This window comes from Sporothrix brasiliensis (assembly GCF_000820605.1).
Source record: "Sporothrix brasiliensis 5110 chromosome Unknown Cont21, whole genome shotgun sequence".
In the NCBI taxonomy this organism is placed as follows: Eukaryota; Fungi; Ascomycota; class Sordariomycetes; order Ophiostomatales; family Ophiostomataceae; genus Sporothrix; species Sporothrix brasiliensis.
This window is the reverse complement of record NW_024467140.1, coordinates 1,469,696-1,496,457: the sequence shown is the minus strand read 5'-3', so window position 1 is coordinate 1,496,457 and position 26,762 is coordinate 1,469,696. Positions and strand designations below refer to the sequence as shown.

Below are 26,762 nucleotides of genomic sequence, written 5' to 3'. Positions count from 1 at the left end.
CGGCTAGGTGCACATTTCGACTACGCGTAGGACGTACAGGGAGACTCCGCAGCTGAATAAACATTGGGAAAAAGTGTCCGACTGTTGACTGTATTATTGTGTAGTTTCTTCGACAGCTGTCTCAAGTACCAGAATTCGCGTTCTGATCTATAAAGTCCCGTCGCTTACACGTTCTACCTTTTCCGTTTGCAGCACTGCCAAATGCTTAGTCTTGATGTCTGGTCAGCGTCCAGTCCGCGAGATGTAGAAGAATGTCCGTGCAGTGGAGGGCCCTGACACCGATTTTGTTGCGCGACGTACGAACAAGACAGGGCTCGAGCAACTGAGCACCTAGTGCTTTTCTAAATGCGTTGTCAATTCTCCTTCTCCCACGAGGTCAACAGAAGAGTTAATAAGCAAAATGTCGGACCGGACATAGTCTTTACGTTTTAATGCCAAAAGAGGAAGCTAACCGGGCACCCTTCGCTTCGCAATGGCGCGCGTCCGGATGTTGTCCTTTAAGTCCATCGCGTGCTAGCAAAAGACAGGAGGAAAGGCGCGAGGGGATGGGCGCGAGGAGAAACAGCGCGAGGAAGACGGCAGCTCCGGACATAACAACTAAATCTCGGCGAACCGCACGCGGCCCCTTGATTTTACCGGTGTTTAAGAGCGGTGTTTAAAATCAACAATCAGATGCAAGGAAATAAACAAGCAATAGGATGTCCAGAAGCAAGGACTGCGTGATATAAGTAAACTGTCTCGTCTCGGCGACTCTGTAGAATGTAGACAAAAAAAAAAAAAAAAAAAAAAAAAACACAATACAATACAAGAAAGTAAATAAATCACCTGCCACCCCTCCCCCCATGGCTCCCTCTGCGTTCAAAAAGCTCCAGGACCGCCACGTCCTCGTCATCGGCGGCACGTCGAGCATTGGCTACGCCGTTGCCGAGGGTGCCCTGGCGGACGGGGCCCGCGTCACGGTGGCTTCGTCGACACAAGCCCGCATCGACACGGCCGTCCGCACCTTGGCGGCACAGTATGGCCCCGCAGGAGCGGTCCAGGGCGTCCAGGGCGTCCGGTGCGACCTGGCGTCGGGGGACGTGGAGGCCCGCCTCCTCCCTCACCTTCACGTCGGGCCAGGCCTCGGAGCTGCCGCCGCCCAACTGGTCCGTCGTCGTCTTTTTCACGGGCGGCACCGAGGCCCTGACCAAGGGGCTGGCCATCGACATGGCCCTTGTGCGCGTCAACACGGTGCTGCCGGGTATGGTCAAGACGGACCTGTGGAAGGTGCTGCCCGACGAGCAGCGCGACCACTTCTTTGCCGACATGGAAAAGCGTCTGCCCGTCGGCGCCATGGGCCGTCCCGAAGACGTGGCCGAGGCCTACCTGTGGCTGATGAAGGACCGCTTCGTGACGGGCACCATGGCGCATTCCAATGGCGGGTCGTTGATTATTTGACAGAGTCCTTGTGGCAGGACGTATGTCAAAAATTCATGATTCATGACTCTGGAAAATGAGCCGGAGGAAATATCCAAAAATAAAATCTGAAAAAGTAAAAAAACTGTAGGAACTAGACCGCTACCACTATGCCAGCTGGAAAACAGGTCTGAAGTACCGTTGTCCAGCAACAAAAAACTCATTTCATAAATGTCATGTAAATAGGCTCCTCGTCAAAGGCGTGTACCAAAGTATCGCACACCACCATTAACCGTCCATGATAATGGGTTGGAATCATCATCCACGCCCGCTACGTTGACGTCAAAATATGTGTGTAAGCTGAATTCTCATGTATTGTTCCAACAACATCACCAGTGACGCCGTACGTCGATGCGATGACATTGGAACTGCACGTGCACTATCACGTGCATTACTTACAGCCGTAGTTGGCGGTGACGGCGCAAGAGTGGGGCGCTATCGCAGGGAGCGGTCGCGGCACGCGGGGCGTTGATGCTGCATCTGCCGCGCATGGTCAATCTACCTCTCACGACCAATACAATACACTGCGAGATGGCCGACGAACACGCACCGCCACCGCGAGGCACCTCGTCCGAGGACGCGCCCGAGGCCCGCGTCAACAATGCCGACGCCAAGCGCTACTGGGAATCCATCAGCGCCGACGACCACGGCATGCTCGGCGGCTTTGCGTTTGTGTCGCGCGCCGACCTGCGCGGCTCGCGCACCTTTCTGGCCAAGCTGGGCATTGGGCGCACCGAGGGCCGGGGGCTGCGCCGGGTCGCGCGGGCGCTCGAGGGCGGCGCGGGCATCGGCCGCGTCACCGAGGGCTTGCTGCTGGACGTGGCCGACGAGGTCGACGTGATTGAGCCCGTGGCCAAGTTCACGGCGGCCCTCGCGGGCAAGCCGGGCGTGCGGCGCGTCTTCAACACGGGGCTCGAGGGGTGGGCGCCGGAGGCGGACAGCGTCGACGGCGGGGCGGCGCCGGGGCTGCCGGTGTACGGCCTGGTGTGGACGCAGTGGTGCACGGGCTACCTCAACGACGACCAGTTTGTCGCGTACCTGCGGCGGTGTCGCACGGTCCTGGCGCCCGGCACGGGCCTCGTCGTCGTCAAGGAGAACCTGACGACCACGGGCGTCGACGACTTTGACGCGCAGGACAGCAGCGTGACGAGGTGCGACCTGGACCTGTCCCTGCCGGCTGGTGTATGCTTGAAAGACCGCGCTGACACATCTAGATCCGAAACGTCGTTCCAAACCATCTTCGCCAGGGCCGGCTTCCGCCTGGTGCGGTCCGAGCTGCAGCGCGGGTTCCCGCCCGAGGCAGAGCTGCTGCCCGTCAAGATGTACGCTCTCAAGGCTATCGAGGAGGCAGAGGGCGCACATGCGGCGAGATGAAGACATGCAGAGCAATGTTGTGCCTCTTGATACAAGGAAGAAGCCGAGCCAAGTCGACCGCTGGGTCCTCCGTACACGATATGACGTTGCTTTGCTAGGATGGCAACACACTGCAGTGTCCATTCCATAGACGTGGTCACGAATAAACAAAAGCGTCCTTTCGAGCAGCATTGTGCATATCGCTGCTCAGTATCGCCAGGGGCAGGCCCTGACGGTGTCCGTGCCCGCTGTCAGATTGTCCGTTCCAGGACTTGCAGTGTCAAAGACATAAACAACAGACGGAGCAGGGCAAGACGGCAAGTTGTCTCTTTGTGACGACTACATATGATGACACAGGCATTATCGTAAAGTCTTCCACGGATATAAAATCATAGATCAATTACACGTCGTTGTTTCTCTACTCATTCTCTCATTATCCGACATCCGTGAAACCCCCCAACTCGAACCAATCTCATCACGACGGATGACCGTCTGGATGCACAGGGTGGGGAGGCTGTTCTGTCGACGCCGTCGGTGGAAGCGCACCGCCGCTGGTGTCCGGGGACGCCACTTCGACCGGGCCAACAGGTGCCGGCTGCCCATCACCGGCCTCGTACACGCCCGCCTGCAGTGGCTGTTGCTGTGGCTGAGGCTGACCGTAGACGGGCTGCCCAGCCACCGCCGCATAGCCAGGCTGGGGAGCGAGGGGCGGCTGACCGGGAACCTGGCCCGGTGCTTGGTAGTACTGCTGGTGGTACTGCTGCTGTTGTTGCTGCTGCTGCTGCTGCTGTTGCAGTTGTTGATGGTAGGCTGCTGCGGCGGACTCGTCGGCCTCGACGATCGGCGCCGGGCTCGGCGCACCACCACCACCACCGACAAGCGCTTGCGTGCTCAGCTCGCTCACATTGGTGGTGCCGGTCGTCTGCGACACGAGCTGGGACGCGGGCGTGGCCGACGAGGGCGCCAGGCTGGCGCGCGGGTCGGCGTAGCCTGGCTGGACGTAGCCCGCTTGGGCATAGCCCTGCTGGGGGAATCCCGGCTGTGCATACTGCTGCTGGGGATACTGCTGCTGGGGGTACACATAGCCACCAGCCGGCGGCACCTGGGCCATGCCCTGCGGCTTGTCGGCGTCGTAGACCAGCGGTACGGCCGCCGCGCCGGCGACAACGCCACCCCCGGGGGCGACCGCCTGTGGAGGCGCCAGCTGGCCAGCAGGGGCTTGCAGTGTCTGCGTCTGCAGCTGCTTGTTCTTGCGGCGCGCGCGGAACAAAAAGAAGCTGAGCACCGCGAGGGCGGCCACGACGACAACGGCGGCGACGGCAATGCCGGCAATGGCGCCCTTGGACAGGCCGCCCTTGGACGCGACCGGGTAGCTCATGGCCCAGACGACGTTGACGACGGCCGAGGTGGGCTTCTGCGTGTTGGTGGGCTCGCCGACGAGCCCGGCTGTGAGCGTGGGCGCCTCGGTGACGGCGGGGAGCGACGAGTAGCAGGGCGTCTGGCCGCCCAGGTCGCGCGTGAACGGCCAGTAGTTGCTCGGGCAGCACTGGCCCGAGATGCTGTAGTAGTCGGAGGCGCAGGCCTTGAGGACGCCCTGGTCGCGGTTGGCGGGCTGGGGAAAGGCATTGAGGGCGACGTTGGTGCCGGTGGCGCCAGGCGTGCCGGTGGCGGTGACGGTCACCGTCGTGTCTTTTGTGACCGTGGCCGCGAAGAACTCGGACGACGCCGTCCAGGGACAGCACTGCGGCTGGTTGCTGGCGCAGCCGATGTAGGCGGCCCAGTAGACGGTGTTGCTGTCCTCGATGAGCGTGAACTGCGTGGATGCACACTCGTCCTGCAGCAGACTGCCCGTGCTCTGGAAGAGCGGCGCGTACGTCAGCGCGGGCAGCGGCGGCTGCGACGAGGCCGTGACGACGTGGACGGACTGCAGGTCCAGCGACACGACGGACGGCGGCGTCGATTCTTTCGTGGTCTTGCCGGCGCCGCCGCCGCCAAAAAGAGTCGGCGGCACGGTGCCGCAGTTGTCCTGGAACCAGTAGGACTCGTAGCTCGTCCAGTCATAGGTGCCAAAGTAGCTCGTGCAGGCGGCGTTGCCGAGCGCCGAATAGTAGCAGCTGAGGTATTGCACACCGTAGTTGCAATAGCATGACGAGATGCCGCTGCCCAGCTTCGAGTAGGCACCGTTGTTCGTGGCCGTATTGTCGGGGCCGTAGAACTGGGACTCGACGCCGTCGATGCAGCTGATGTACGCGCCGTCACACGAGAGCGAGGCGATGTAGTCGAAGCAGGACAGGTCGGCGCTCGCAAAGTTGGTCGAGATGTCCTGGCGCAGCTCGAGCATCCGCGCGGCAAAGGCCGTGGTGGCGGGCAGCTGCGGCAGCCGCGTCAGCGTGGCCGCCGTGGCCAGCGTCGCGGCCACCGTGGGAGCCGGAGGGACCAGCATGGGTGAGCGGGTGCAGTGAAGTGTGGGTGGAAAGGTCCAAGGGCGGGAAAGGATGCCAAGACGGTCGGATGGGACGATGGCAGCCTCAATGGTGAGATTGGAAAGTAAACAAAAGGCAGAAGGTCGAAACAACAGCAGAGTGGGAAAGCATGTCACCGACGCGAGAAGGAATACCGCGTCGTATATAACGGGCGGCTCTTGTGGACCAGCGTTGTGCAGGTATCTCTGGTTGGCTTCCTCTTTGCCTGCCTCGTCCTTTATTGATTTCCATTTTCGGCTTTGTCTCTTTCAGCTTTGTCTCCTTCGACTTTGCCCAAATGACCGGGCACGGCCCACCATTGTGAATTCCGCACCAGGCCAGGCATTTTCTATTCTCTGTGTTGTGTGGCATGGGCGCGGAAGCGTGTCGTCTTTCTTTTCTTTTCTTGGTTGCTGTCCCTTGTCGTTTGCCCAATGCCGATTCTCCTTTTCTCAGCCGCACGGGCATCGCTCGTCACTCTCGCTTCGGGCTGGCCAACCAGAGTGCGAGCCAAATATTGGCATAGCCATCAAGACAAAACGAGTCTAGAACGCGATGGAGCGGCGTGGGGAGGTCGATGTGAGAGGAAGTCCGGAAATGGATGCATCCAGTGGGAGGTATTTACTCCGTAGAAAGAGACCAACATTGGCCCGTCTGGCTGCTGCTGTCTTTGCTGTCTGACACAGAACGACGCACATACCCACATACCGTCGACGGACATCAGTTGAGCCTCATTCGAGACGGCTGCACAGCAATCGACGATGCCCGAAAAGGAGCATGCATCGCGAGACGACTGAGCCGTTTGATTCGCTCCGAAAGGAGAGCAATTTTGCAATTTGGTGGCGTCGACGGCAATGTGGCTGTTCAGACCAAGACAATAGTTTGTTCGCTGGAGGCCGTTGGACAGAATACTGACACATGCAGGGGATGGAGAGACACAACTCGACAAGCTGGACAAACACATGCAGAGGAGAAGCGGCCGGCAGCTCTGACAACGGATCGTGTCTGCCCTGTGCCAGCAACGGTGTCTGGGCTAAAACAGGGCTGCCTTGCTGGGCCACCACGACAGTGTCACCAGGCCTCCTTCCTGCAGTTCTATGGAGTATGTGGTACGACGTAAATCTCCATTAAGAAAGAGCGACGCAAATTTGTGGCTTGCTGTGGGGCTTGTGATAGGCCAACGTACGGTGCGCATTGAGCAGGTGCTTTCCGATAATCCACTCTGCAGAAAGAGCGACCAAGGCAGCCTAGACAATAACACTCGTGGAGGAGAAAGAGCGGCTGAAATAAGGGAAGGCACGGGAAACAGAAGGAACGGGAGACAGAAGGAGCGGGACACATAAGGAACTCGTGATCGGGCATGCACTGTCCACTGCCTTCAGTTGAGTCGGCGATCCAGCCTCAAGAAGCAACCGACAAATAACACGATCACGATACGCCTGTTGCTTTGTCGCAGACGGCCTAATGGCTGCGTGCCCAGCCTAGCTAGTCTGGTCAGTGCCAACTGCCATGTGCCACAGGCTGCGAGCACCGGAGGACTGACTCGACACCGAGATTATGGCATAAGACGTCGACGTCGGCGTCGACTACAGAGCTCTGCATACTCCATACAATCACAGGATCGACGCCGGCAGTCACCGATATCCTCGACGGAAACCTGTCGTCTCCCCGGCAATGACAGCCGCCCGATCCCCACCCGAATACCAGGTCGGGGGCTCGTCAGGGCCCAGCGCTAATCGGACAGGAGAATTTCGAAAGACTCAGTAGGCGCATCGGCGGCAAAACAACGTGACAAGACCGCCGCAGGCCCAGAGTGACGTGCAGCTCCGCAAATAGTGGACTAGGCAGTCTTGGGTCGCGGGAGGGTAAATGGATAAATGCACTGGCGGGGGACGGGCTAAATAGGACAAGCGACGCCGATGGGGCTGTTTTGGAGAAATGGGGGGGTTTTGCGTGGTCTCCTCGACGCTTTTTCTTCACCAGCGCACGGAAACGCGGGGCTGCACTCCGGACAAGACGCGGCCGAGGAGCCAGCGGCGGGAAGGGGAAAGGTGAAGAAGGGTCGGCTGGGCGAGGCGGTGGACGATCGAGGGATCCTTAAAAGCAGTGGCCGCCCATCCGTGACGTCTTTGCCTTGGAACTGGAGCATTGCACAACATTGACACAGCATTGGCCACACTCTGAGCAGAACCCCAGCACTACCGCCAACATGCCGCCGCCGCTCATCACGCACCTCTACACGGCCGACCCGTCGGCTCACGTCTTCGAGGGCAAGATCTACATCTACCCGTCGCACGACCGCGAGTCCAACGTGGCCTTCAACGACAATGGCGACCAGTTCGACATGAACGACTACCACGTCTTCAGCACGCCGTCCATCGACCCGCCGGCGCTCGTCACCGACCACGGCGTCGTGCTCAAGGTCGAGGACGTGCCCTGGGCCTCCAAGCAGCTGTGGGCGCCCGACGCCGCCGTCCGCGACGGCGTGTACTACCTCTTCTTCCCGGCCCGCGACAAGGACGGCATCTTCCGCATTGGCGTCGCCCGCGGCGACCGCCCGGAGGGCCCCTTCAAGGCCGACCCGGACTACATCCCGGGCTCCTACAGCATCGACCCGGCCGTGCTGGTCGACGACGTGGCCGTCGAGGGCGACAAGGCGCCCGCCTACCTCTACTTTGGCGGCCTCTGGGGCGGCCAGCTGCAGTGCTACCAGGGCCCCGACGGCCGCGGCGACGGCAACGCCGAGACCTACGACGCCGGCTGGCTGGGGCCCAAGGAGCCGTCCGGCGCGGGCGTCGCCGCCCTGGGCCCGCGCGTCGTGCGCCTCGCGGCCGACGACATGGGCCGGCTGGCCGAGGCGGTGCGCGCGATCCAGATCCTGGCGCCCGAGACGGGCCAGCCGATTGCCGCCGACGACCACGACCGCCGCTTCTTTGAGGCGGCCTGGATGCACAAGCGCAACGGCCTCTACTACTTTAGCTACTCGACGGGCGACACGCACTACCTGTGCTACGCGACGGGCACGAGCCCCTACGGCCCCTTCACCTACCGCGGCCGCATGCTCGAGCCCGTCGTCGGGTGGACAACGCACCACTCGGTGGTCGAGTTTGAGGGCCGCTGGTACCTGTTCCACCACGACTCGTCGCTGTCGGGCGGCGTGACGCACCTGCGCTCGGTCAAGGTCAAGGAGATTTTCTACAATGCCGCGGGCGACATTGTCTCGGAGCCGGAGAAGTAGGGGCATTAAAGGGGGGAGGACAGGAGTGATTTCGAAAATAAAAACTAGCATAGAATGGAACAACGGAAATACAGAAATACAGCGTTTTACTTGCATCTCGCACTGCCGCGAACATGACATTGAACATGACGCTGTAATGGCTCTTTGGCGTTTGGTGTTTGGCGTTTGGCGGCGGCTGGTCTGCACCGCTAATCGATGGCACAATAATGGCTACTGCATCACGCAACCGCACCATCACCATATGGAGACCCCGTCGTGTAAGTGAGAGCAAGCGAGCAAACAAAGACAAGGACCATATGGCATAAAGACGTCGGGCCGCCCACTTTCGCTCGCGATCCAGACTTTTGATAGACCGACACACACGCCATAGTCCACATCACACTTCTGCGGTGCGACACAGCTCCCACCATTCGACAACATGCCCTCCGCGACAGACGCGTCCTCGGCTGACGCCGCAGACGCGGCGCCGCTGCCCGTCTACTTTATCGGCCACGCCGGCGCCAGCCTGCTCTTCCGCGAGGACCGCAACGGCGCCGTCGTGCGCCAGAACCTGCGGGCGATTGGCCGCGAGATCCAGGCCATCACGCCGCCGCCGCGCGCCCTCTTGACGCTGAGCGGCCACTTTGAGGCCGGCGCGATCCACGGGCCGGGCGTCGTCGAGGTCAACGTCAAGCCCGCCACGCCCATCCTGCACGACTTTGTCAACGACTTCCACGACACGCGGCCCGCGCTCTACCAGGAGGCGTGGCCGCACCGCGACGACCCGGCGCTCGCCGTCGCCGTGTGGAAGCACCTGCGGGGCCGCAAAACGCCGGACCCGATCGCGGCCAAGCGCGTCGAGCGCGGCGTCGACCACGGCCTCTGGGTGCCCTTCAAAATCATGTTCCCCGAGGACGCGCCCCTCGACCTTCCCGTGGTGCAGGTGTCGACGTTCCACGGGCCCGACCTGGCGAGCCAGGTGCGGCTGGGCGAGGCGCTCGGCGCGCTGCGGCGGCAGGGGTTCCTGATTGTCGCCTCCGGCATGGCCGTGCACTCGTTTGCGTCGCGCGCCGAGGTGGCCGCCGCGACGACCGACGCAGGCCGCGCGGCCGCCCACGCCCGGGTCTTGCAGGAGTCGCGCACGCTCGACGACCACATCCGCGCGGCGACGCTGCGGCGCGACGCCCAAGACCGGCGCGCGGCGCTGCTGGCCCTCGAGCCGCTGCGCGAGTTTCGGCGGTCGCACCCGACGGTCGAGCACTTTACGCCGCTGCTCGTGGCGGCCGGTGCCGCGGGCGATGCCGACGTCGCGGTGCTGGGCGAGGACGTGGTCGAGCCGGGGTTTTCCTACATCAACTTCAGGTTCACGTGAGATGCGGTCAAGGAAGAAACAAACAGAAACGGAATCGTATTCAAATATGTATCGTGCGAGACAAAAATAACAAAAACCAAAAGACTAAAAAAGGCAAAATGGATTCAAACGGTCAAAAACTCTACTCGCATGCTAAACTCGCTCGGCTCGGTCGGCTCGCTCCCTACTCCTTGACCGACGCCATCACGCTCTCGATCCACGGATACACCGATGCATTCGAAAACGGGTAGCCCATGTGCAGCTTGCCCGGGAAGAACCGCGCCTCCTTGGGCGACCCGTGGTCGAACAGCAGCAGCGAGTCCTCGATCGGCATCAGCCCGTCCTGCGTGCCGTTGATCAGCAGCAGCCGCGTCGACGGCTGGTCCAGGACGCCCGTCGCCAGCAGGGAAAACCGGGCCTGCACGCCCGCGACGTAGTCCTGCGCCGTCGCGAACCCGTGCTTGCGGGCCAGCGCGGGCGTCAGCTGGAACGGGTACTCGTGCCCGTCGGCGCGCGCCAGCCAGGCCGGCTCGAAAAAGTGGTGCACGCCCGCGCCCTGCGCCACGGACCCGGCGAGCTGCGCCCGGTGCGTGTGGGCGATGCGCACGGCGTAGTAGCCGCCCGCGCTGAGGCCCCACACCACGATGCGCCGCATGTCGAACACGCCGCTGAACGCCGCCATCCACGCAAACAGGCTGTCCCAGAGCCGCTCGGGACTCGTCGGGTCCGCCGGGTCCGCGGGGCAGTCCGCCGTGCCCGGGATCTCGAGCACCACGCTGGCCCAGCCGCGTGCCAGGAACTCGTCGCAGCGGCCCGTGTTGTCCGGCCGGTAGCCGTCGAGGCCCGTGAGCAGCACAATGACGGGCACCGGCCGCGGCGCCAGCGCCTCGGGCGGCAGCCGCAGGTACACGGGGATGGCGTCGCCTTCCACATTGTGTGCATTGCCACTGCCGTCGTTTTGTAGCCGGCGCCGGTGGATGTGCGGCACGAGCACCTCTTCGATGGGCACCTCCCACGTCTTGGCCGCCTTGAGGTACGCCGCCTTCTGTGCCGTCCATGCGCGCCACTTGACCTCGTCGTTGACAGTCGGCGCCGCCGTGATGTAGGGGAACCGGGCAATGCGGTAGACGGCGCAGGCCCGGAGGTAGAGGGCGGACGCCGCTTTTTGGGCCTCCTTGTCTTTGCCGTCGTCGCGTCCGTCGGCGGCAGCGAGCAGTTGATCCGCCTGGGCCGTCAACGCCTCGGCGGTCGGGAAAAAGGCCTCCGTGTAGGCCGCCGACGTGCCGTCGTTGATGTCGTTGGCAATGAGGTGCGCAAAGATGGGCTCAAAGTCCTCGTACTGGCCGTCGTGGAACGGGTACACGCTCTGCGTGCACGGAAACTTCCACTTGGTCTCCCACAGCGCCTTGATGCCGCTGTGGTGCGGCATGCGCGCCTCAAACGCCTCCTTGCCCATGATCCACGACCGCTCCGCTTCGGCACGGCTGCTTCCACCGCTCGTACCGTTCACGGCACGGCTCTTGTCGCTCGCCGATGTATTGGACCACATGTTGTCCGTTCACGTCCCCTGCTTCGACAGTTGGTATAGGAAAGGATGGCTTAGTTGCTGAAAGAGACCGTGCGGGTGACGGTGCGCTTCGTGAACTGAGCAGGCTTGCCAAACTGGTGGACGGGCGTGACCTTGGAGTTGCGGCGGCGGACAACGTCGCGGCTTGTGTTGGTCTCGAGCTTGTCACGGGCCCTGCACGGGTGGTTGAGTTAGTTTATACTGTCGGCTTGCCACTGCGGCCGAGGCCGGCTGCGAGTAAGAGTGAGGAGTGAGAGTGAGAGTGAGAGTGAGAGTGAGATTGATTCTGCTGTATATTTCGGAACGATACACGGCAGTCGACCACGACAGAGTCAAGGCGATCATCAAAAAAACGGACAGGAAAACTGCAGGAAACTGCAGGAAAACAAGGGAGGGTAGCACAACACCAAACGTACAGCAGACGGATGTAGCCCAGACGGATCTTGGCCAGCGCGTTGTTGCAGTGCGCCGTGAACTTTTCGTTTTCGTCGAGCGACTTGACCGATGCACGACGATTTTGCGCGTTCCAGTTCCAGTTCCAGTTCCAGCTCGAGTTCGAGTTTGCGTTTGCGTTTGCATCCGTGGGAAGGCTCGGGAAGGGCGTGGTGCCCTCGGCCGTATATGTACGCAGGCGAGGCGACTCCATGGCGGCGGTTGCTCTTTGCTGGTGCGGGCGGAAGAATAGAACGAACAGTATGGGACTGGGGTACACTGGTATACCTGGTGGCCAGTCGGGCTAGTTGGCGACAGAGTCGAACAATAGAGTGGTAATATAGGCGTTTCTGAGACCGGAGTCGTGGTGAGGATAAACAAAGGGGGAGCGCTAGAGGGCAGAGGGCAGAGGGCGTGGGATGCAAAAGACAAAAATAGATGACGAGAAGGAGGAGAAGACGGAGACGAGATTAACGAGAGGTTCAGATCTGACGGCTCGAGGCTCTGTTTTTCTTTGCACGACGCGGGAGCGGGATCTGGGTTGGGGATATCCGACGAGTGTGGAGGGCAGCGAGAACCCGAAAGTGCGGAAGCAGTGGACGGTCACAAAGAACAAGGAGAAGACAAAGGAGAAGAGAAGAGGGAGAGGAGACAGAAGTGCACGCCACGACAGGATATATACGCACAGTGAGTGGGTTCGCGGGCGTGCCAGTCGTTGTTTCCTCATCCGACAAAGGTTCCTTCCTTCCTTTTTGTCGAGTCGGGCTTTGTGTTTTCAGTCGTGTGGCAGGTGACGTGTGGTTCGTCACTGCCCACAATGGGGTGTAATTACTGTGTAAGTGGTCGCTTCCTGCCAAAAATACCCAAGGAGCACTGCCCAAAAGGGGAAGGAAGCACCCACACCCGACCGGGGCCGGAGCAACGCCACACGCCAGCCAAAGCAATACGCCGTAAAGTGCAGCAACATGCTGAAACATGCGAGAGAAAAAGACATGTGATTGTCCAGCATTGCGTGGCACGGCTGCGGCATAGTGCCTTGGCCCTTTAGAAGGGCAGCCAGTGAGTGAGGGGAAGAGCCACCAAAGTACGACATACTACGAGCCACGCCCAGACGCTAAACAAGCCAAACCCAGGCCTGAGAGCACCAAACGGACGGCAACAAAGCCCCAAAGGCGTGGGGTACGACGGATATCCGCAACCAATTGTACTTGAAGGATCGCCGGAACAAGACGCTTTGGGAACCGGGCAGCGGAATGAGAGGATGCGAAAGGGGATGGAGACGTTGGGAGGAAACCAAGATGCGGGCAATCCAAGTATTGACAGGTCTTCTTGTGCTGAAAACTGATGATCTCCGAGTTAAGAAAAGGAAGGCAAATAACATCGGAAGGGTTCTTTTCCTTTCAGGTTGAGGAAAGGATCATCTCAGCTGGCGGGCTGAATGTCGTCTGCTGCACGGCATACGGTGTCATTCTGCCACGACAACGAGGTGCAGTGGACTATTGCATGGATGGTAGTACGTCGGAATTCCGGCCAAGACTCCATAAAATCGAGGATGCCCAACACCAACAGACGTATACGACACTGCTGTGTACGAGACACGATGCAGTACCAAACGAGCGTCACCCAGTCCTGCCCTCAATACGAGTTGGGTACAAGACCCGTCGCCAGTCTTGGCCTGGTCGATTTATTGGCGCTTTTTCGAGGCACACCAAATGGCTGTGCCCTATGACGAGCAGTTTGACGGAGCATTACGACGTCGTAGCAAATACTGCATTGGCCATAAACTGCCGCTTCAGTTTCAAATACGCAGGCGGTTGCAATATATTGAATACGACGTAAAGAGTAACATGGGAAAATACGCTTGCTGCTGTATATTGATTGTCAATAGCCGAGTAGATCCGTCTCTGCATGGCTCTGTCGACCTTCCAGTCCTTGTCGACTCGTGCGAAGCGCGCCTCTAAATAGCCACAAATGGAAGAAAACGTCTAGAAATAGATCATGTGCGAGACGAAGAAACCAAATCAAACACGTATGCTCGTGCGCCAAACCATCACGGCCGCTGTGTGTCAACAGAGGACCGGAGAAAATGCAAATAAAAATAATAAAAATCAAAAGAATCGTGAGGTCGCCATTCAATGACCTTGACCTTGCAAGTCCACCCTCCCCACTACCACCAGCAACGCCGCCATGCGCCGCGAGGAGTGCCCTCGTCACGTATCCCTGCCGCCGTGGTAGAACCAGGCCCGCCCGCGGCGGCCTGCGTCAACTGAAGCAAAGCTCACAGCTTGTCTAGAGTGCGTCGAAGAGCAAAGAACCAAGTCAGCCGCATGCCAAGCTGCGGACGTGGTGCGGTGGGAGGAGGGGCAAAGGCAAAGGAACGGTCGGGGACGGGGGTCTCTTATGTACTGGACTTGGCAGCAACGCCGTTGGTGTTGCCGGCCGTGTTGTAGTAGTGGGCCATCTCGAGGCCGGCGCGCCGGAAGCCGCACTTGACGTAGAAGCCCTCGTTGGCCTCGCTGCAGTCGAGGATCGTCTTGTAGCAGCCGACCTTCTCGGCGATGAAATCGAGCGCCTGGATGATGCGGAGACCCAGTTTCTTGCCCTGCTGGTCCTTGGCGACGGCAATGTCCTCGATGTGGCCGACAATGCCCAGGTTGTGGATGCTGGTGGGGGAAGAACGTGGTTAGCAACGGACACGCATGCACAGTCTACAGTGTGCAGGGGGGGACATGTGTGGACTCACAACTTCCGCTCCACGACGAGCGCACCGGTGCCGACGACCTTGCCGACGGTGTCCTCGATGACGAGGACGTAGTAGGTGCCCTTCTGCTGGGCAAAGTAGTTGTAGCGCTCGACAAACGCGGCCTCGGTGATGTCGCCGACCGTCGTCAGCACGCGCAGGCAGTCGAGAAAGCCAGTCGCAAAGTCGGTGGAGCGCAGCGAGCGGATGCGGTAGCCCTCGGGCAGCTGGGACGAGACCTCGGGGCTAACGAGGTCGTCGCCAAAGAGGCCCTCGGCTGACATGGCGAAGACGGTGTGTGTGAAGAGGTGGGTAAAAGACAAAAGGCACGGATATGCGAGGAGAGTCGTCCGTGCGTGCTCAGAAAGGCGGCTGGACGCTGTTGTTGGGAAGTAAGGAGAAAGACGGAGGAGGCGAGAGAAGGACGGAGCAGAGAAGCAAGAAAGGGTATTTATATTTGTCAAGATGAGCTGGAGAAGGCAGGTTCGTGATGTAAAGCAGGTTCGTGATGTCGAGAAAGAAGGAGCGACGGTCTGGTTCGAATCGGCCGAGGAAGGAGCGCGCGGGAAGCTATATTATCGTCGCGGGCAGGCGGAAAGGAGGGTGCAGTCGAGGAAGGAGCGACTGGGGTCCAGTCTATGGAGCAACGAGCGTGGGAGTCAGGCGAGAGTGACGGCAATGTGAATGCGAAGTGAGGCAGAAGTAAGAAGCAAGAAGCAAGCGGGTGCACGACGATCTTTAAACAGAAAGGAGACAGCCGCAGCTCAGAAGCTAAAGGGAGAGAATAATCAAGAAGCCTTGGTTCGCCAATCCGCAATTCAACAGCTTGTCTGTTCTTAGTGCAGCAGGAACGATGGACGGACCTCGCGACAGGGCCAAACAAGCCAAATAATCCAAACAAGGTTTTGGCAGGAGCAATCCGCCTGCCGTCCGCCTGCAACGCAACGGCAAAAGCGTGCGACGCAGCCAAAAGAACGAGCACTGCCCCACGGACCCCTGGGCTAGTGTGTGACAGTGCTCGATAGGGCGAAGCTGGCAAGCTGGCTTCGCTGGCCTTCTAAAAATACGAGCTCGCGGAATAAAAGGTGAGCAACAGACCCAGAGAGAGCCTTGGTGGGGCAAGCAGGGCAGGAACCAGCCTGGTGGCTGAAGCCAAAATAAGCAAATCAGGGCCAGGCTGGGCGAGGCGTGCCAGGCTTCCAGGCCAACGGCGAATGACGACGCTATTTGGGACTGTGGTGAGATCTCACGCTTTCTTAAATTGGCATGAAAGGAAGGTCGTCCTCTTTGCTTACCGGCCGTGCACTCAGACACTCAGTTTCGACAACTTCCATCAGATTGACTTCGTTTCATAGAAATGGAAGGAAATATGAGCAATGCTTGGTTAAGTTTTTTTTAGTTTTTTTTTTTTAATTTTTTTTTTTTAAAAAAAAAATTGCATATAAAAATAAGAAAAGTTACAAATAATGATGAAATACATGAAAACGATAAACTGCCCACACATCTTTAGGTTCCCAAACCTCTGCATTCTTCCAGTGCCCTTCTCAACCTCACACGGGACTGCAGTCTATGTACTGCGACAGGCTAGGTGCCGACGTCGTACAGCCGTCTATTTGTGTACCATCGATCGTCGCACAAAGGTATACAGAGTACGGAATACCTCTGTCCCCTGTTACCTCGCGTCTTGGGCCAGCTCGAGCCTCGATGAAAGCTGCTCAGAAAGCAATGCCAAGAGCGACAGACCTTTTGCTCAGGACATGGAAGAATGTTGTGAAAACTAGAGTGGCCAAGATGGGCAATGTGACTTTAAGCTCGCTGGATCTACGCACGTGACTTCTCACCTGAATGAATTCGCATCTTGCGTGTTAGTTGCCACTTTCCCAACAAGAAATGCCCCCCACTTGAGTCGGCGGCCTAGGGCCCCTGGAACACCCGCTGAAACAATATAGTGCGCTGTCACATGCTTCTGCCCTGAGTCCCGGTAACTGGTCGCCCTTGCCCCTGGGGCCAGACACAACAAAAGCGTGCAAAGCGTTGAACAGACGAGAATTCCAGTCGATTTGCCTTCTCGGGCCTGTTGTCCTTTGTTGTGCCCGACGCGACGCACTCGAACCTTGCCACACTGCCCGACAGGGACGAGACGAGGACGGGCCCGTCGCCTGCAAGACCGTTCGTCGTACAAGTCGACCGCGGTCCGCACCTTTGGGGACCTGTGAGGCGAACCTCTGATCAATGTACGTACGCAAACACCTGCAGTTCAGATCTCGTTTCGATCGGGCCCGGCACCTGCGAGTGGCACTACCGACATTGTCCACTTCCTCGGGGCGCTCAACACACGTCTCGCCATTCTCCCATTGTACACAAAGTACCGACGACTGAACGTTTGACTCCACCGGCTCCACGCGCGACCCATCGTGACATCATCTCCAGCGCGTGCTGAGTACGGGCTGAGAGGCTCCAGAGCATGGCACGCCGGGCAGCGGCTATTTCAACACAAGGACGCCTTTTCGATTGTTGATTGCCGTGTCTTGGCATCTCTCCAACGCTCCCACGCCGGCACAACAATGGAGACGGACCACGCCTCAGGCGAAGAAAAGGAGAATTGGAGCGACAAGGACAAAATGGACGGCAGCCACATCGCCCATCCCGCCACCGCCGACATGCACGGCCCGCCGCCGCCGGAGCTGGGCAGTCCGCTGCTTCCGCCGTCCCTTGCACGCACCATCACCTTGGGCACCGGCACCATTCGCGGGGCCGTCCGCACGGCGCGCTCGGTCGGCCGCGTGCCCTTTTACGCGGCCCAGTACACGACCGCGGCGGGCATCGAGATCAGCCGCCGCGTGCTGGACGCGACGCTGGGCCAGACGGGCCGTAATCTTTGCGCACAGTGTGTCACCGTGGACCGGGGCGCCGGCAGCGGTGGTGGCGATGGCGATGGAGAGAGTGACGAGCATAATGACGGACAGGACGGAGACGCCGACCGCGCACGCATGGAGTCGGTCGTCCGGTCGACGTCCGAGGCGGCGCAACGCGGCTTCAACTACCTGCAGCTGGTGACGGCGGCGGGCTTTGAGCTGACCGGCAGCAGCGTGGCCACGCTCATGGACGCGTCCGAGGTGCTGCTCATGCTGCTCAACAACACACTGGGCTCGACCGAGTCGTCGCGGGCCCTGCGCAGCATCCTCAAGTTTCTGTCGCAGGAGTTCCAGAACCCCGCCACGGGCCTGCCCGGCGAGCGCGTCGGCATGCGCGATCTGCTCTGGGGCGTGTGCGGCCTCGTGTACCTGCAGTCGGTGTGCCGGCAGCAGGACGAGCAGCTGCGCGTCAGCCAGGCGCTCGAGACGGTCGTCTGGGACGTGGTCGTCCTGGACGGCCAGAGAGTCGACGTGCACGAGAGCAGCCTCTACGGCATGCACCGCGGCTCATACCAGCCGCTGCGCACCGAGCAGAAGGAAAAGGGCCACATGGACGGCCACGTGGACGGCGCGGGCGACAACGAGGCCGACAGCGACGAACCCGACCTGGCCGAGTCTCTTATCCGGAGCCAAGTGCTGGCCGCCACATCGTCCGATGCCCGAATCACAGTGTCCACCACCACAACCAAGACGGTCACCGTCGACATCACCGCCAGCCAGCCGCCGCCTCCCATCGCACCACCACACGGCGTCGAGCTGGTCGAGCTGGGCCCGCTGCGGTCCTACCAAGACACCGTCGCCGGTTCGCATGCAGACCAGAGCCCGACGACATACCGCATTGTGTTCCGCATAAATATGGACGGCGAGCAAACAGGACCCGACTCGCCAACGAGCCCGGCCCTCGAAAACACGATACGTAGAATTGAGCAGGTAGACGACTCGTCGTCCGACACACCAATGGAAAACGCCGGCATACCCTCGACGGAGAAGACGACTGCACCGACGACAGCACCTATATTTCCAACCAGCGAAGCCGACCGCAGCAAACCGTTGCCTGCCTCTCCGACCACGGCCGCAAAGGGTGCCGGCCATACGCGGTATCCTCTTGAGACGCTGCAGCCACAGCCATCTGTTGCCAACCAAAAGAAGGTTCGTCAGCCAGCAGCTGCTGCTGCTGCGTCATCCACCCAGTCACGGACGTCTTCCAGCAGAACGCCCGTCGTTCCTGGCCGCCGCTCGTCGGGCCAGGCGACAACGACGATGACAGCATCTACGAAACCGGCGACGACGGCCACCGACAAGAAGGCGTCGGGCGGTATTCGTGCCGCATTCAAAAAACCCGCGCTTGGCAACCTGCTCCACAAGGAGCCACCGTCGTCAAACTCCCAGTCCAAGTCGGCAACCACAGAGCCAGCATCGTCCACGCTGTCCACGCTGTCCTCGACCGCCCGCAAAAGCGCCACCACCCGGGCTCTCTCACCCCCTGCATCACTCGTGCTGCCGAACAAGAAGAGCAAGACGAACAGAGGCAAGGCCAGCGACAAGGAAAAGGCCGACAATGCCACGGCCCCCAGCGCGCCGCCGTCGCGGACCAGCGCGGCGAGCAACAAGACCCAGCTCGTACGGACGCCGCTCACGTCCGGGGCCCTCTACCGACACGAATCGCCTCCGCTGCGCCCGCCAACGCCGGCCAGGGACAGCGACATGCCCCATGCCTACGGCAGCGTCCACCACCGCAGAGGGAAGAGCACCATTCCCGACGACCTCCGCTCGATTGCCTCGTTTGCCTCCTTGGCCTCGTCGCTCGCCGACAACATCTCCATCCACACGACGCAGCATGACACAGCACGTCCTGGCACCGCAACCAGCCCCAAGGGCCATCGATCACGGGCGCACCGCGGCAGCATCTACACGCTGCACACAAACGACTCCCAAGCGTCGCTGATCCTGTCGGCCTACGGCCCCGGTCGGAGGAGTTACATGGATTCGGGCGGCGGCGGTGGCGGCGGCGGCGGCGGTCCACCTGGTGGCTTGGGAAGCGACGGGTATGGTCACGGTCCGGGGGGTCCTGCTGGCAAGAAGGGCCACCCGATGCGTCCCTTTGACATGCTGAGCGAAGTGCGGCGCACCGGACGGGTTCCCGGCATGTTTCCGCAAGCCCCGCTGGCGCGCAACCTGCAGCGGTACATGCGCTTCTCGTCCGCCGCGTACGGCCGGGACTTTCTGCGCGCGATGAGCATCACGTCCGCCGCGTTTGGCCCCTACGACGGCAACGACCCGGACGGCCGCAAGCAGCGCGATACCCAGAACGTGCACCACGAACTCGTGTCGTACGCGCGGCACACGGGCGTGGCCCCCGCGGACATTCTCATGGCCTCCTTCATCGACGTCAAGGGCGGGCCCGACGCGGCCGGCCTGACGCGCATGCCGCTCGTGCACTACATCACGCTGGACCACGCGTCCAAGGCGGTGGTGCTGGCCTGCCGCGGCACGCTCGGCTTCGAGGACATTCTGGCCGACATGGCCTGCGAGTACGACGACCTCTACTGGCGGGGCCGCACGTACCAGGTGCACAAGGGCGTGCACGCCTCGGCCCGCCGCATTCTGTACGGGGGCGACGGCCGCGTCTTGGCCACGCTGCGCGACGCCCTGCTCACGCACCCCGACTACGGCCTCGTCCTCTGCGGCCACTCGCTGGGCGGCGCCGTCACGGCCCTGCTGGGCGTGATGCTCTCCGAGCCGCGGCCCGTCCACGCCGGCAGCGCTGGTAACGCCGGCAACGCATCTGGTGCGAATGGAAGCGCATCCGCATCTGCCTCCGAAACCGCATCCGCGGCGGCCCTGGGCCACTACTGCTTCCAGACCAAATCGGCGCCGCTTCGTCTCCTGGCGAGTGCTGCTGCTGCTGGCACCAGTGGTTCAGCGAGCGCCAGCCGTGAGGTCCCCAGCCTGCCGCCGGGCCGGCCGGTGCACGTCTTTGCCTTTGGGCCGCCGGGCACCATGACGCCGGCCCTCTGCAAGATGACGCGCGGCCTGATTACGAGCGTCGTGCAGGGCAACGACCTGGTGCCCTACCTGTCGCTCGGTGTGCTGCACGACCTGCAGGCCGTCGCCCTGGCGTTCAAGACGGACAAGAGCCACGCGTCGGCGGAGCTGTGGAGCCGCATGTGGCACAAGATGCGCACCATGATGACGGAAAAGGTGTTTGGCAAGGCAGCCGCGGCGGCGGCGGCAGCCGCGGCGGCCGACAGCGCCAAAGCAGCAGACAATGCGGGTGCGTTTGCAGCCGATCCCGGCAGTGGGCCTGGCGTCGGCATTGACGATGCATGGGCCTACGCGGCGCTCAAGACGCTGCGCGTGAGCATGATGAGCCCCAAACTGCTTCCGCCGGGCGAGGTGCTCGTGGTCGAGATGCAGCGCGTGCTGCAGCGGACGTCGTACGGTACGGGCGCACACGCAGGCGGAGGCGGAGGCACCGACGCGATGCTCATGGTCTTGCCGGCGCAGCGGGTCGTGTTCAAGCACGTGCGCGACGTCGAGGCGCGGTTCCGGGAGATCCAGTTCTCGCTGGCCGCGTTTACGGACCACAGCCCCGGGCGCTACGAGAAGGCACTGGACCAGCTGGTGGCCGGCGTGTGATGACGTGGGCGAAGGGAGGGAGGACTGGACAGGTTGGGTTGGCGAAATGTTTGGACGAGATACGAGTCTATCGAAGATGGAGACGACGCAATGAATGATACCCTAGACAGGAAAATTTATAATGGTTACACAATAGACCTGCGATAGCTACACGACACAAAATACACAAGATACAACATTATCCACATTTGGTAGAAGGCACGGTGCAAACGCGGACCGCGGCCGACGTCCGGCCATCGACTGCCCGCTGGCCCGCGCTCTGCATTTTCTAGGCGCCTCCATTGGATGGAAAAATTGCCGACAGGGGTTTTGACTCCACGTCCTGTTGTCGCTGTCCTGCTAACGGCTCGGCACAGCCAACAGTGCGAACCCTACAACGGAATAGTCAAACCTCGGCGCATTGGCCGCCGAGACTACTTTGAATTGTTGCGTACTTGTGTACTGTTTTGTTGGTGTGTATTTTTGCAAGTCCATTTTTGCGGTAGATTCTATGTCGTTGAATGCGTTTTTGCCTTTGCCGGCACCTCCCGTCTACGGCTTGTCCGGGAAGCCAAAGGGAATGCCAAACGGCGGGTACACAAACCGCTGCAGCTGGCCGTCCTTGGTCAGCTGGGCCGAGTACGCGTCGAGCGCCGCCACGTCCTCGGCGTCCAGGTCGACGACCGTCTTGTTGGCCTCGATGCGCGCGTCGCTGACCGACTTGGCCAGCACGGTGCTGCCGCGCGCCAGGTGGTAGCTCAGCAGGACGGCGGCGGGCGGGACGCTGTGCTTGGCGGCGATGGCGGCAATGGGCGCGGCCGTGAACAGCGGGCCGCCCGTGCTGCCAAAGGGGCTGTAGGCCATGACGTGGATGCCGCGCGCGCGGCAGAGGTCGACAATCTCCTGCTGGGGGAGGGCCGGGTGGTTCTCGATCTGGTTGACGGCGGGGACGACCGTGGCGACGGGGAGCAGTTCCTCGAGGTACTTTTTGCTGTACTGCCATGCGAGCGAGCGACCGACCGAGCGACCGACCGACCGAGCGTTAGCGAGGGAACGAAGAAAAAGAAGCAGAAGAAGACGAAGAAGAAGAAAAACAGTGTAGAGAGGAGCGTACGTTGGAAACACCAATGGCCTTGGTCTTGCCGGTGCCGACGAGCGTCTCCATGTTCTTCCAGATCTGGATGTGGCTGTAGTCGCGGATGATGTCGCGCTCGCCGTTGGGCAGCTTGGGGAACCGGTCGTCGGAGCCCTCGGGGTTCATGAGAAGCGGCCAGTGCACGAGGTACAGGTCGACGTAGTCGAGGCCCAGGCTCTTGAGCGTCTTGTCCAGGCCCAGCTCGACGCGCGACGTGTAGGTGGCCCAGACCTTGGACACGACAAAGACGTCCTCGCGCTTGACGCCCTTGGCAAACGCGGCCCGGAGGCCCTGGCCGACCTCGTCCTCGTTGCCGTAGCAGTAGGCCCCGTCGACGAGGCGGTAGCCGTGGGTGACGGCGTACTCGACGGCCGAGGCGACCTCGCCGGGTTTCGATTGCCAGGTGCCTGAAAGGAGTTAGAGAGGGAAAGACTGACAATGCCGCAAGGCGTAGAAAGACGGCTCAAGCAGTGACCTACCCAGACCCAGCGCGGGTATCTCGGCGCCGGTGTTGAGCTTGAACGAGCGGTCGGTCATGGTGTCGGTGGAGTACCGTTGGTGGGAGAAGGGGAGATGAGCAGAGTTGGTGGGAAAAGGGCGAGTGATGCGTGTTTGGACCAAAAACAAGGATCGTGAGATGGAGCGTGAAGCAGTAAACCGACACATGCAAGAGAATGTTTATGGGGAAGGAAGACCAGAATGGACCAGAATGGGGCAGGAAGGAGAAAGAGGAGCTGCGAGGAAGGAACCAAGGGTAGTAAATAGGCGAAAATAAATACTAAAATAAAATAAAAAATAAAAGGCAGAAACGGCCAAGAAATCGGCAGGAGCTCAAAAGCAAGAAACGGCAAGAGGTAGCATACCAAAGGTACAGGAAGCCACGATGGGCGGCCCACGCGACGGAGGGGCCCCCAATTGCATCCACTCCCGCGGGTAAATACCCCCCGATGACGTCCAAAGTGGTCAAGATACGCTTGTGGGAAAGGGCTAGGGACTGCCAGACAGGGCGCTATCGGCCGGTAGGTCAGGACGGCCAGGGACAGATTTTAGCGGATGCTGTGCCTCTGCGGGCAATGTTCGGCGTCCGATACGTAGTTCGTCCAGGCCAAGCTGCCGCTAGTTCTTCTTCCTCGCCCGCTAAATCGGGAGTCGGCGGACGCTGCGCCAGAGTGGCCGAGAAGAGGGACTGGACAATGGACGAGACGTTGTGGTTAGGGATCATCTTTGGGCACTCTCTCCAACCCAAGCTCGTTATACTAGACGATGGTGAGGCAGCGAAAAGATGTGTCTCGAACTTTGTCGATGTCGAGCAGGTTATAGGTCAGATGAAGTGGCTGTGGGCTGAAAAGATTGTGGCTCTATATTCGCATGAATTCAGTAAACATACACTTGTACGACATCCATACTAGCAGGCTGACTGTCTTTATCGGCTCGCGGAGCTCGCACAGACGCAAACGACGCCATATGCACTAGTCCGTGATGGTAGGATCTGGCGATGATGGGCACAGCGGCACCACGACACAAACAAAACCGGAAATGGTACCGACATCCGGGGCTAGCGACGCTACGGGAAACGCCCGAAGAACACAAAGCGTATGAGACCGGGGAGTGAGATCATACGCACGGTACTCGGGTGTGCTTTGGGAATGGGGATTTGAGGGTTTATCACTTTGAGGAGACGTCTCCTGCGTGAAGCTTCAACATGTGACTGTCTATTGTATTGGATTCAGCGTGGGGTAGATGGTTGTTTTAGCCCTGTACTCCGGTCGATGCCTGGTTAAAAAACACAAAGGAAAGGAAAACAAAAAAGACGGGGAATAGAAGTGAAGAAAGACAAAGGGAAAGGGTGAATAAAAAAAACACAAGAAAGTAAATCCTGGCAAGCTGCGCCACCCGGCCTAATACTACAAAAAAAAGAGCCCCCTTCTTCTCCAGACTCCAGATTACCACTGCCGTTCCTGCTTTGTCGTTGTTGACATGTCGTTGTTGACATGTCGTTGCTTGTCGTTGGTTGTCCACTGTCGGCCCCGCGTCCTGCTCTCGCCTATCCGGCAATCAACACCCAGAGCAAGAAGAAGATCATCAGGACGCCAAACATTTTGGCAATCAGCCAGCGGTTGCCCGACACGCGGCCCCAGTACTTGAGCAGCTCCTTCTGGGCGCCCTGGACGTTCTCGACCACAGACTCGGTGTTGGCGTCGATGCGCTCAATCATCTCGGACTGCTCCGAGACCATGGACGCCAGCTGGCTGAAGATGGAGCCGAGCTCCGAGATGGTCGACTCGATGGCCTCGATGGCCTCGCCGCGCTGCTGGATGTACATGTTGCTGGGCTGCGCCTCCTCCATGAGCATGAGCTGCTGGTCGCTGACGGCGGGGTTGAGCGACAAGAGGCCGCCGCCGTTGCTGCCGCCGCTGCCGCTGCCAACACCGCTGCCGCCGAGCAGATCCGGTGGTGCGGAGCCGGACGCGGCATTGCGGAACGTCGGGGTGTTGCGGCCGCCCGTCGCGGCGGCGCTGCCCGATGTCGAGGCGGCGTAGAGGGGCGATGCGGACTGCTGGTGGAGGAGGGCGCCGGGTGGTTGATGCTGATTTTGTTGTTGCTGCTGCTGCTGCTGCTGGACGGTCTGGGCGACGTGGGAGATGAAGTTGTCGGTGCGGGCGCGGGTGGACTGCAGGTTCTTGGTGCGGACCTCGAGGACCTCTTTGAAGTTGGCAGACACGCCCGTCAGGCGGTCCTGCAGCAAGAAGACGACGTTCTTGCGGTGCTCGCCCTCCTCGGTCTTGCCCTGCTGCTGCCGCGTGAGCGCCTGCAGGTTGGAGATTTGCTGGTTGAGGCCGGCTACGAGCAGTCAGTATATGTACTCGAGGTCATTCCCAGGGCATCGACAGTTCACCGGCCATCGTAGGAACCTACCCAAATTCTGCTTCACGACAAAGGTCAGCTCGTTGACCTCGGTCGACTTGTCGTCAAACATGCTCTTCCGTTTCGCCACTGTGTTGTTAGTAAAGTGTCAGACAACCTCAACCTGGCGTTTGTCCCATTCACCAAGGATCGTCAGGGCCACCTACACAATGCCAACCGCTCCAGCTTCGCCATCGTCGACGAGATGCCCCGGCCAATCTCGGCCGCGCGCCGCGCAAACTCGGACCGCGACGACACAGGCCGCGTCCCTGGCGCCGCTGCTGCGGCGGCGGCGTCTGGATAGCCGTCGGCCGACAGCAGCGGCTGCGCCTGCTCGTGCCGTTGTGCGTCGTTGCTGGCCTTGCCCAGCAACATCATGGAGCGCTTCGCCTGGGCTGTGGCGCCGGCGCCGCCCTTGGCCTGTGCCTGCCGCCGCGCGGCCTGCTGGACGACCGCCTGGAACTCGACCGTGCGGTCCTGGATCCGCGAGACGGCCATTGCGAGGGATGGTGGGAGGGAGGGGAGCGCGGTGGGCGAGTGTGAAGAGCGAGTCGACAGAGGTTGCGACGCCGAATCGATGGGTCTTGTCTGCCGTCTCGGATGGATTCACGCGCGGAGATGGGGGCTTCGTCACGCGTCGGCGCCGGTTGCGTCTGGTCTCGTCCGTTGCAGTGCGTTGTCGCTCGGGGGTCTGAGGGTGGTCGCCGTCGTGTTGTGTCGTTTGTGGTTGTTGAAGGTGTGTCGTGTTGCGCGCAGTCGGAAAAAGGGGAAGGCCAACTCAATCTACGGCCACGTCGGTTTCGTCAGCGTGTCCTCTGCAGCCTTGTTGGGGCGTTGGCCGGGAGGAGAAGGCGCAAGAACAGAAGGAGCGAATGAGCGCAACAAGTCAAAAGGCCAAGAGAGAATATCGCCAAAACAGACGTCACACGGGAAGGAGCGACTGAAGATGAGCAAATGCGAGAGTTTGTCGAGAAGGAAGTGTCAAAGTGTCGAAATGATGATTTGTTGGCATGTGCGACCCAGAGCCAGAAAAGACCCAAAACAGGAAGGACGTTGGGGGTGACGACGGGGCGCTGAGAGAGCCTAGTTTTACTTGCTTTTGCTGCTTTTGCTGCTGTTGCATCCGTTTTGGCATTTGCCCCTTTCATTGTTTCCCAATTTTAGCAGGCGAGGATGGCTGTGCCGGTAGCACCTGCCCAATAAGAGCGGTCCCGCGTTACGAGCAGGAGCCAGCGGTTTCAAAGAGACACAGCAGCCTGTTTCGCCCAGTCCGGGCACAAGTTGGTGCCTGAGGCAGGAAGTGCACTAGTGCTGACGTGAGTGTACCTGTACATATCTTATAGTGTTTTTGGTGTGTCGATCCATGTACCACTACTTAATTTAATTGCAGTGCACGGTCGGTACGGTCCAACCCGTATTATTCAATACTGGCTACGAGAGGCTAAGGAGGGCAGCGACGGTGGCAGTCTTTCCGTCTGTAGTCAGAATTCAGTCAAGTTCATGTTTGCGCAACGGACGCTGTTGAAACAAGTCATAGATTATGGAATCAACGTTTCCTCGACGCTGATAGATATAAAACGAACAAAAGAAAGCAAAGGAAATAGCTGCAAACT

The 26,762-nt window shown here is 60.4% G+C and overlaps 11 protein-coding genes across 11 annotated transcripts; 5 read left to right on the top strand and 6 right to left on the bottom strand.

The window, feature by feature from the left end:
- Positions 1-842: 842 nt before the first annotated feature.
- On the top strand, positions 843-1,437 carry SPBR_05338 (uncharacterized protein; the record flags this gene model as incomplete). The annotated part of the gene is made up of 2 exons (XM_040763615.1): positions 843-1,052; positions 1,120-1,437. The coding sequence occupies 2 exons, from the start codon at positions 843-845 to the stop codon at positions 1,435-1,437; spliced, it is 528 nt and encodes a 175-aa protein (XP_040615463.1).
- A 549-nt stretch (positions 1,438-1,986) lies between these two features.
- SPBR_05242 (uncharacterized protein) lies at positions 1,987-2,829 on the top strand (the record flags this gene model as incomplete). Its single annotated transcript, XM_040763519.1, has 1 exon — positions 1,987-2,829. The coding sequence occupies one exon, from the start codon at positions 1,987-1,989 to the stop codon at positions 2,827-2,829; it is 843 nt and encodes a 280-aa protein (XP_040615462.1).
- Positions 2,830-3,283: 454 nt separating this feature from the next.
- Positions 3,284-5,251, bottom strand: SPBR_04797 (uncharacterized protein; the record flags this gene model as incomplete). Its single annotated transcript, XM_040763074.1, has 1 exon — positions 3,284-5,251. The coding sequence occupies one exon, from the start codon at positions 5,249-5,251 to the stop codon at positions 3,284-3,286; it is 1,968 nt and encodes a 655-aa protein (XP_040615461.1).
- A 2,228-nt stretch (positions 5,252-7,479) lies between these two features.
- SPBR_05150 (alpha-N-arabinofuranosidase) lies at positions 7,480-8,508 on the top strand (the record flags this gene model as incomplete). Its single annotated transcript, XM_040763427.1, has 1 exon — positions 7,480-8,508. One exon carries the CDS (start codon positions 7,480-7,482, stop codon positions 8,506-8,508), a length of 1,029 nt encoding a protein of 342 aa, XP_040615460.1.
- A 418-nt stretch (positions 8,509-8,926) lies between these two features.
- On the top strand, positions 8,927-9,859 carry SPBR_05193 (uncharacterized protein; the record flags this gene model as incomplete). Its single annotated transcript, XM_040763470.1, has 1 exon — positions 8,927-9,859. One exon carries the CDS (start codon positions 8,927-8,929, stop codon positions 9,857-9,859), a length of 933 nt encoding a protein of 310 aa, XP_040615459.1.
- Positions 9,860-10,022: 163 nt separating this feature from the next.
- On the bottom strand, positions 10,023-11,387 carry SPBR_08930 (uncharacterized protein; the record flags this gene model as incomplete). Its single annotated transcript, XM_040767056.1, has 1 exon — positions 10,023-11,387. The coding sequence occupies one exon, from the start codon at positions 11,385-11,387 to the stop codon at positions 10,023-10,025; it is 1,365 nt and encodes a 454-aa protein (XP_040615458.1).
- Positions 11,388-11,437: 50 nt separating this feature from the next.
- Positions 11,438-12,051, bottom strand: SPBR_05328 (uncharacterized protein; the record flags this gene model as incomplete). The annotated part of the gene is made up of 2 exons (XM_040763605.1): positions 11,438-11,579; positions 11,822-12,051. The coding sequence occupies 2 exons, from the start codon at positions 12,049-12,051 to the stop codon at positions 11,438-11,440; spliced, it is 372 nt and encodes a 123-aa protein (XP_040615457.1).
- Positions 12,052-14,235: 2,184 nt separating this feature from the next.
- On the bottom strand, positions 14,236-14,861 carry SPBR_05326 (glucosamine-phosphate N-acetyltransferase; the record flags this gene model as incomplete). Its single annotated transcript, XM_040763603.1, has 2 exons — positions 14,236-14,500; positions 14,581-14,861. 2 exons carry the CDS (start codon positions 14,859-14,861, stop codon positions 14,236-14,238), a joined length of 546 nt encoding a protein of 181 aa, XP_040615456.1.
- A 2,280-nt stretch (positions 14,862-17,141) lies between these two features.
- Positions 17,142-21,131, top strand: SPBR_04569 (uncharacterized protein; the record flags this gene model as incomplete). Its single annotated transcript, XM_040762846.1, has 1 exon — positions 17,142-21,131. The coding sequence occupies one exon, from the start codon at positions 17,142-17,144 to the stop codon at positions 21,129-21,131; it is 3,990 nt and encodes a 1,329-aa protein (XP_040615455.1).
- Positions 21,132-21,662: 531 nt separating this feature from the next.
- SPBR_05115 (glycerol dehydrogenase) lies at positions 21,663-22,782 on the bottom strand (the record flags this gene model as incomplete). Its single annotated transcript, XM_040763392.1, has 3 exons — positions 21,663-22,106; positions 22,225-22,652; positions 22,725-22,782. 3 exons carry the CDS (start codon positions 22,780-22,782, stop codon positions 21,663-21,665), a joined length of 930 nt encoding a protein of 309 aa, XP_040615454.1.
- A 1,507-nt stretch (positions 22,783-24,289) lies between these two features.
- SPBR_05005 (syntaxin 5) lies at positions 24,290-25,647 on the bottom strand (the record flags this gene model as incomplete). The annotated part of the gene is made up of 3 exons (XM_040763282.1): positions 24,290-25,086; positions 25,162-25,239; positions 25,317-25,647. 3 exons carry the CDS (start codon positions 25,645-25,647, stop codon positions 24,290-24,292), a joined length of 1,206 nt encoding a protein of 401 aa, XP_040615453.1.
- Between the last annotated feature and the right edge of the window lie 1,115 nt (positions 25,648-26,762).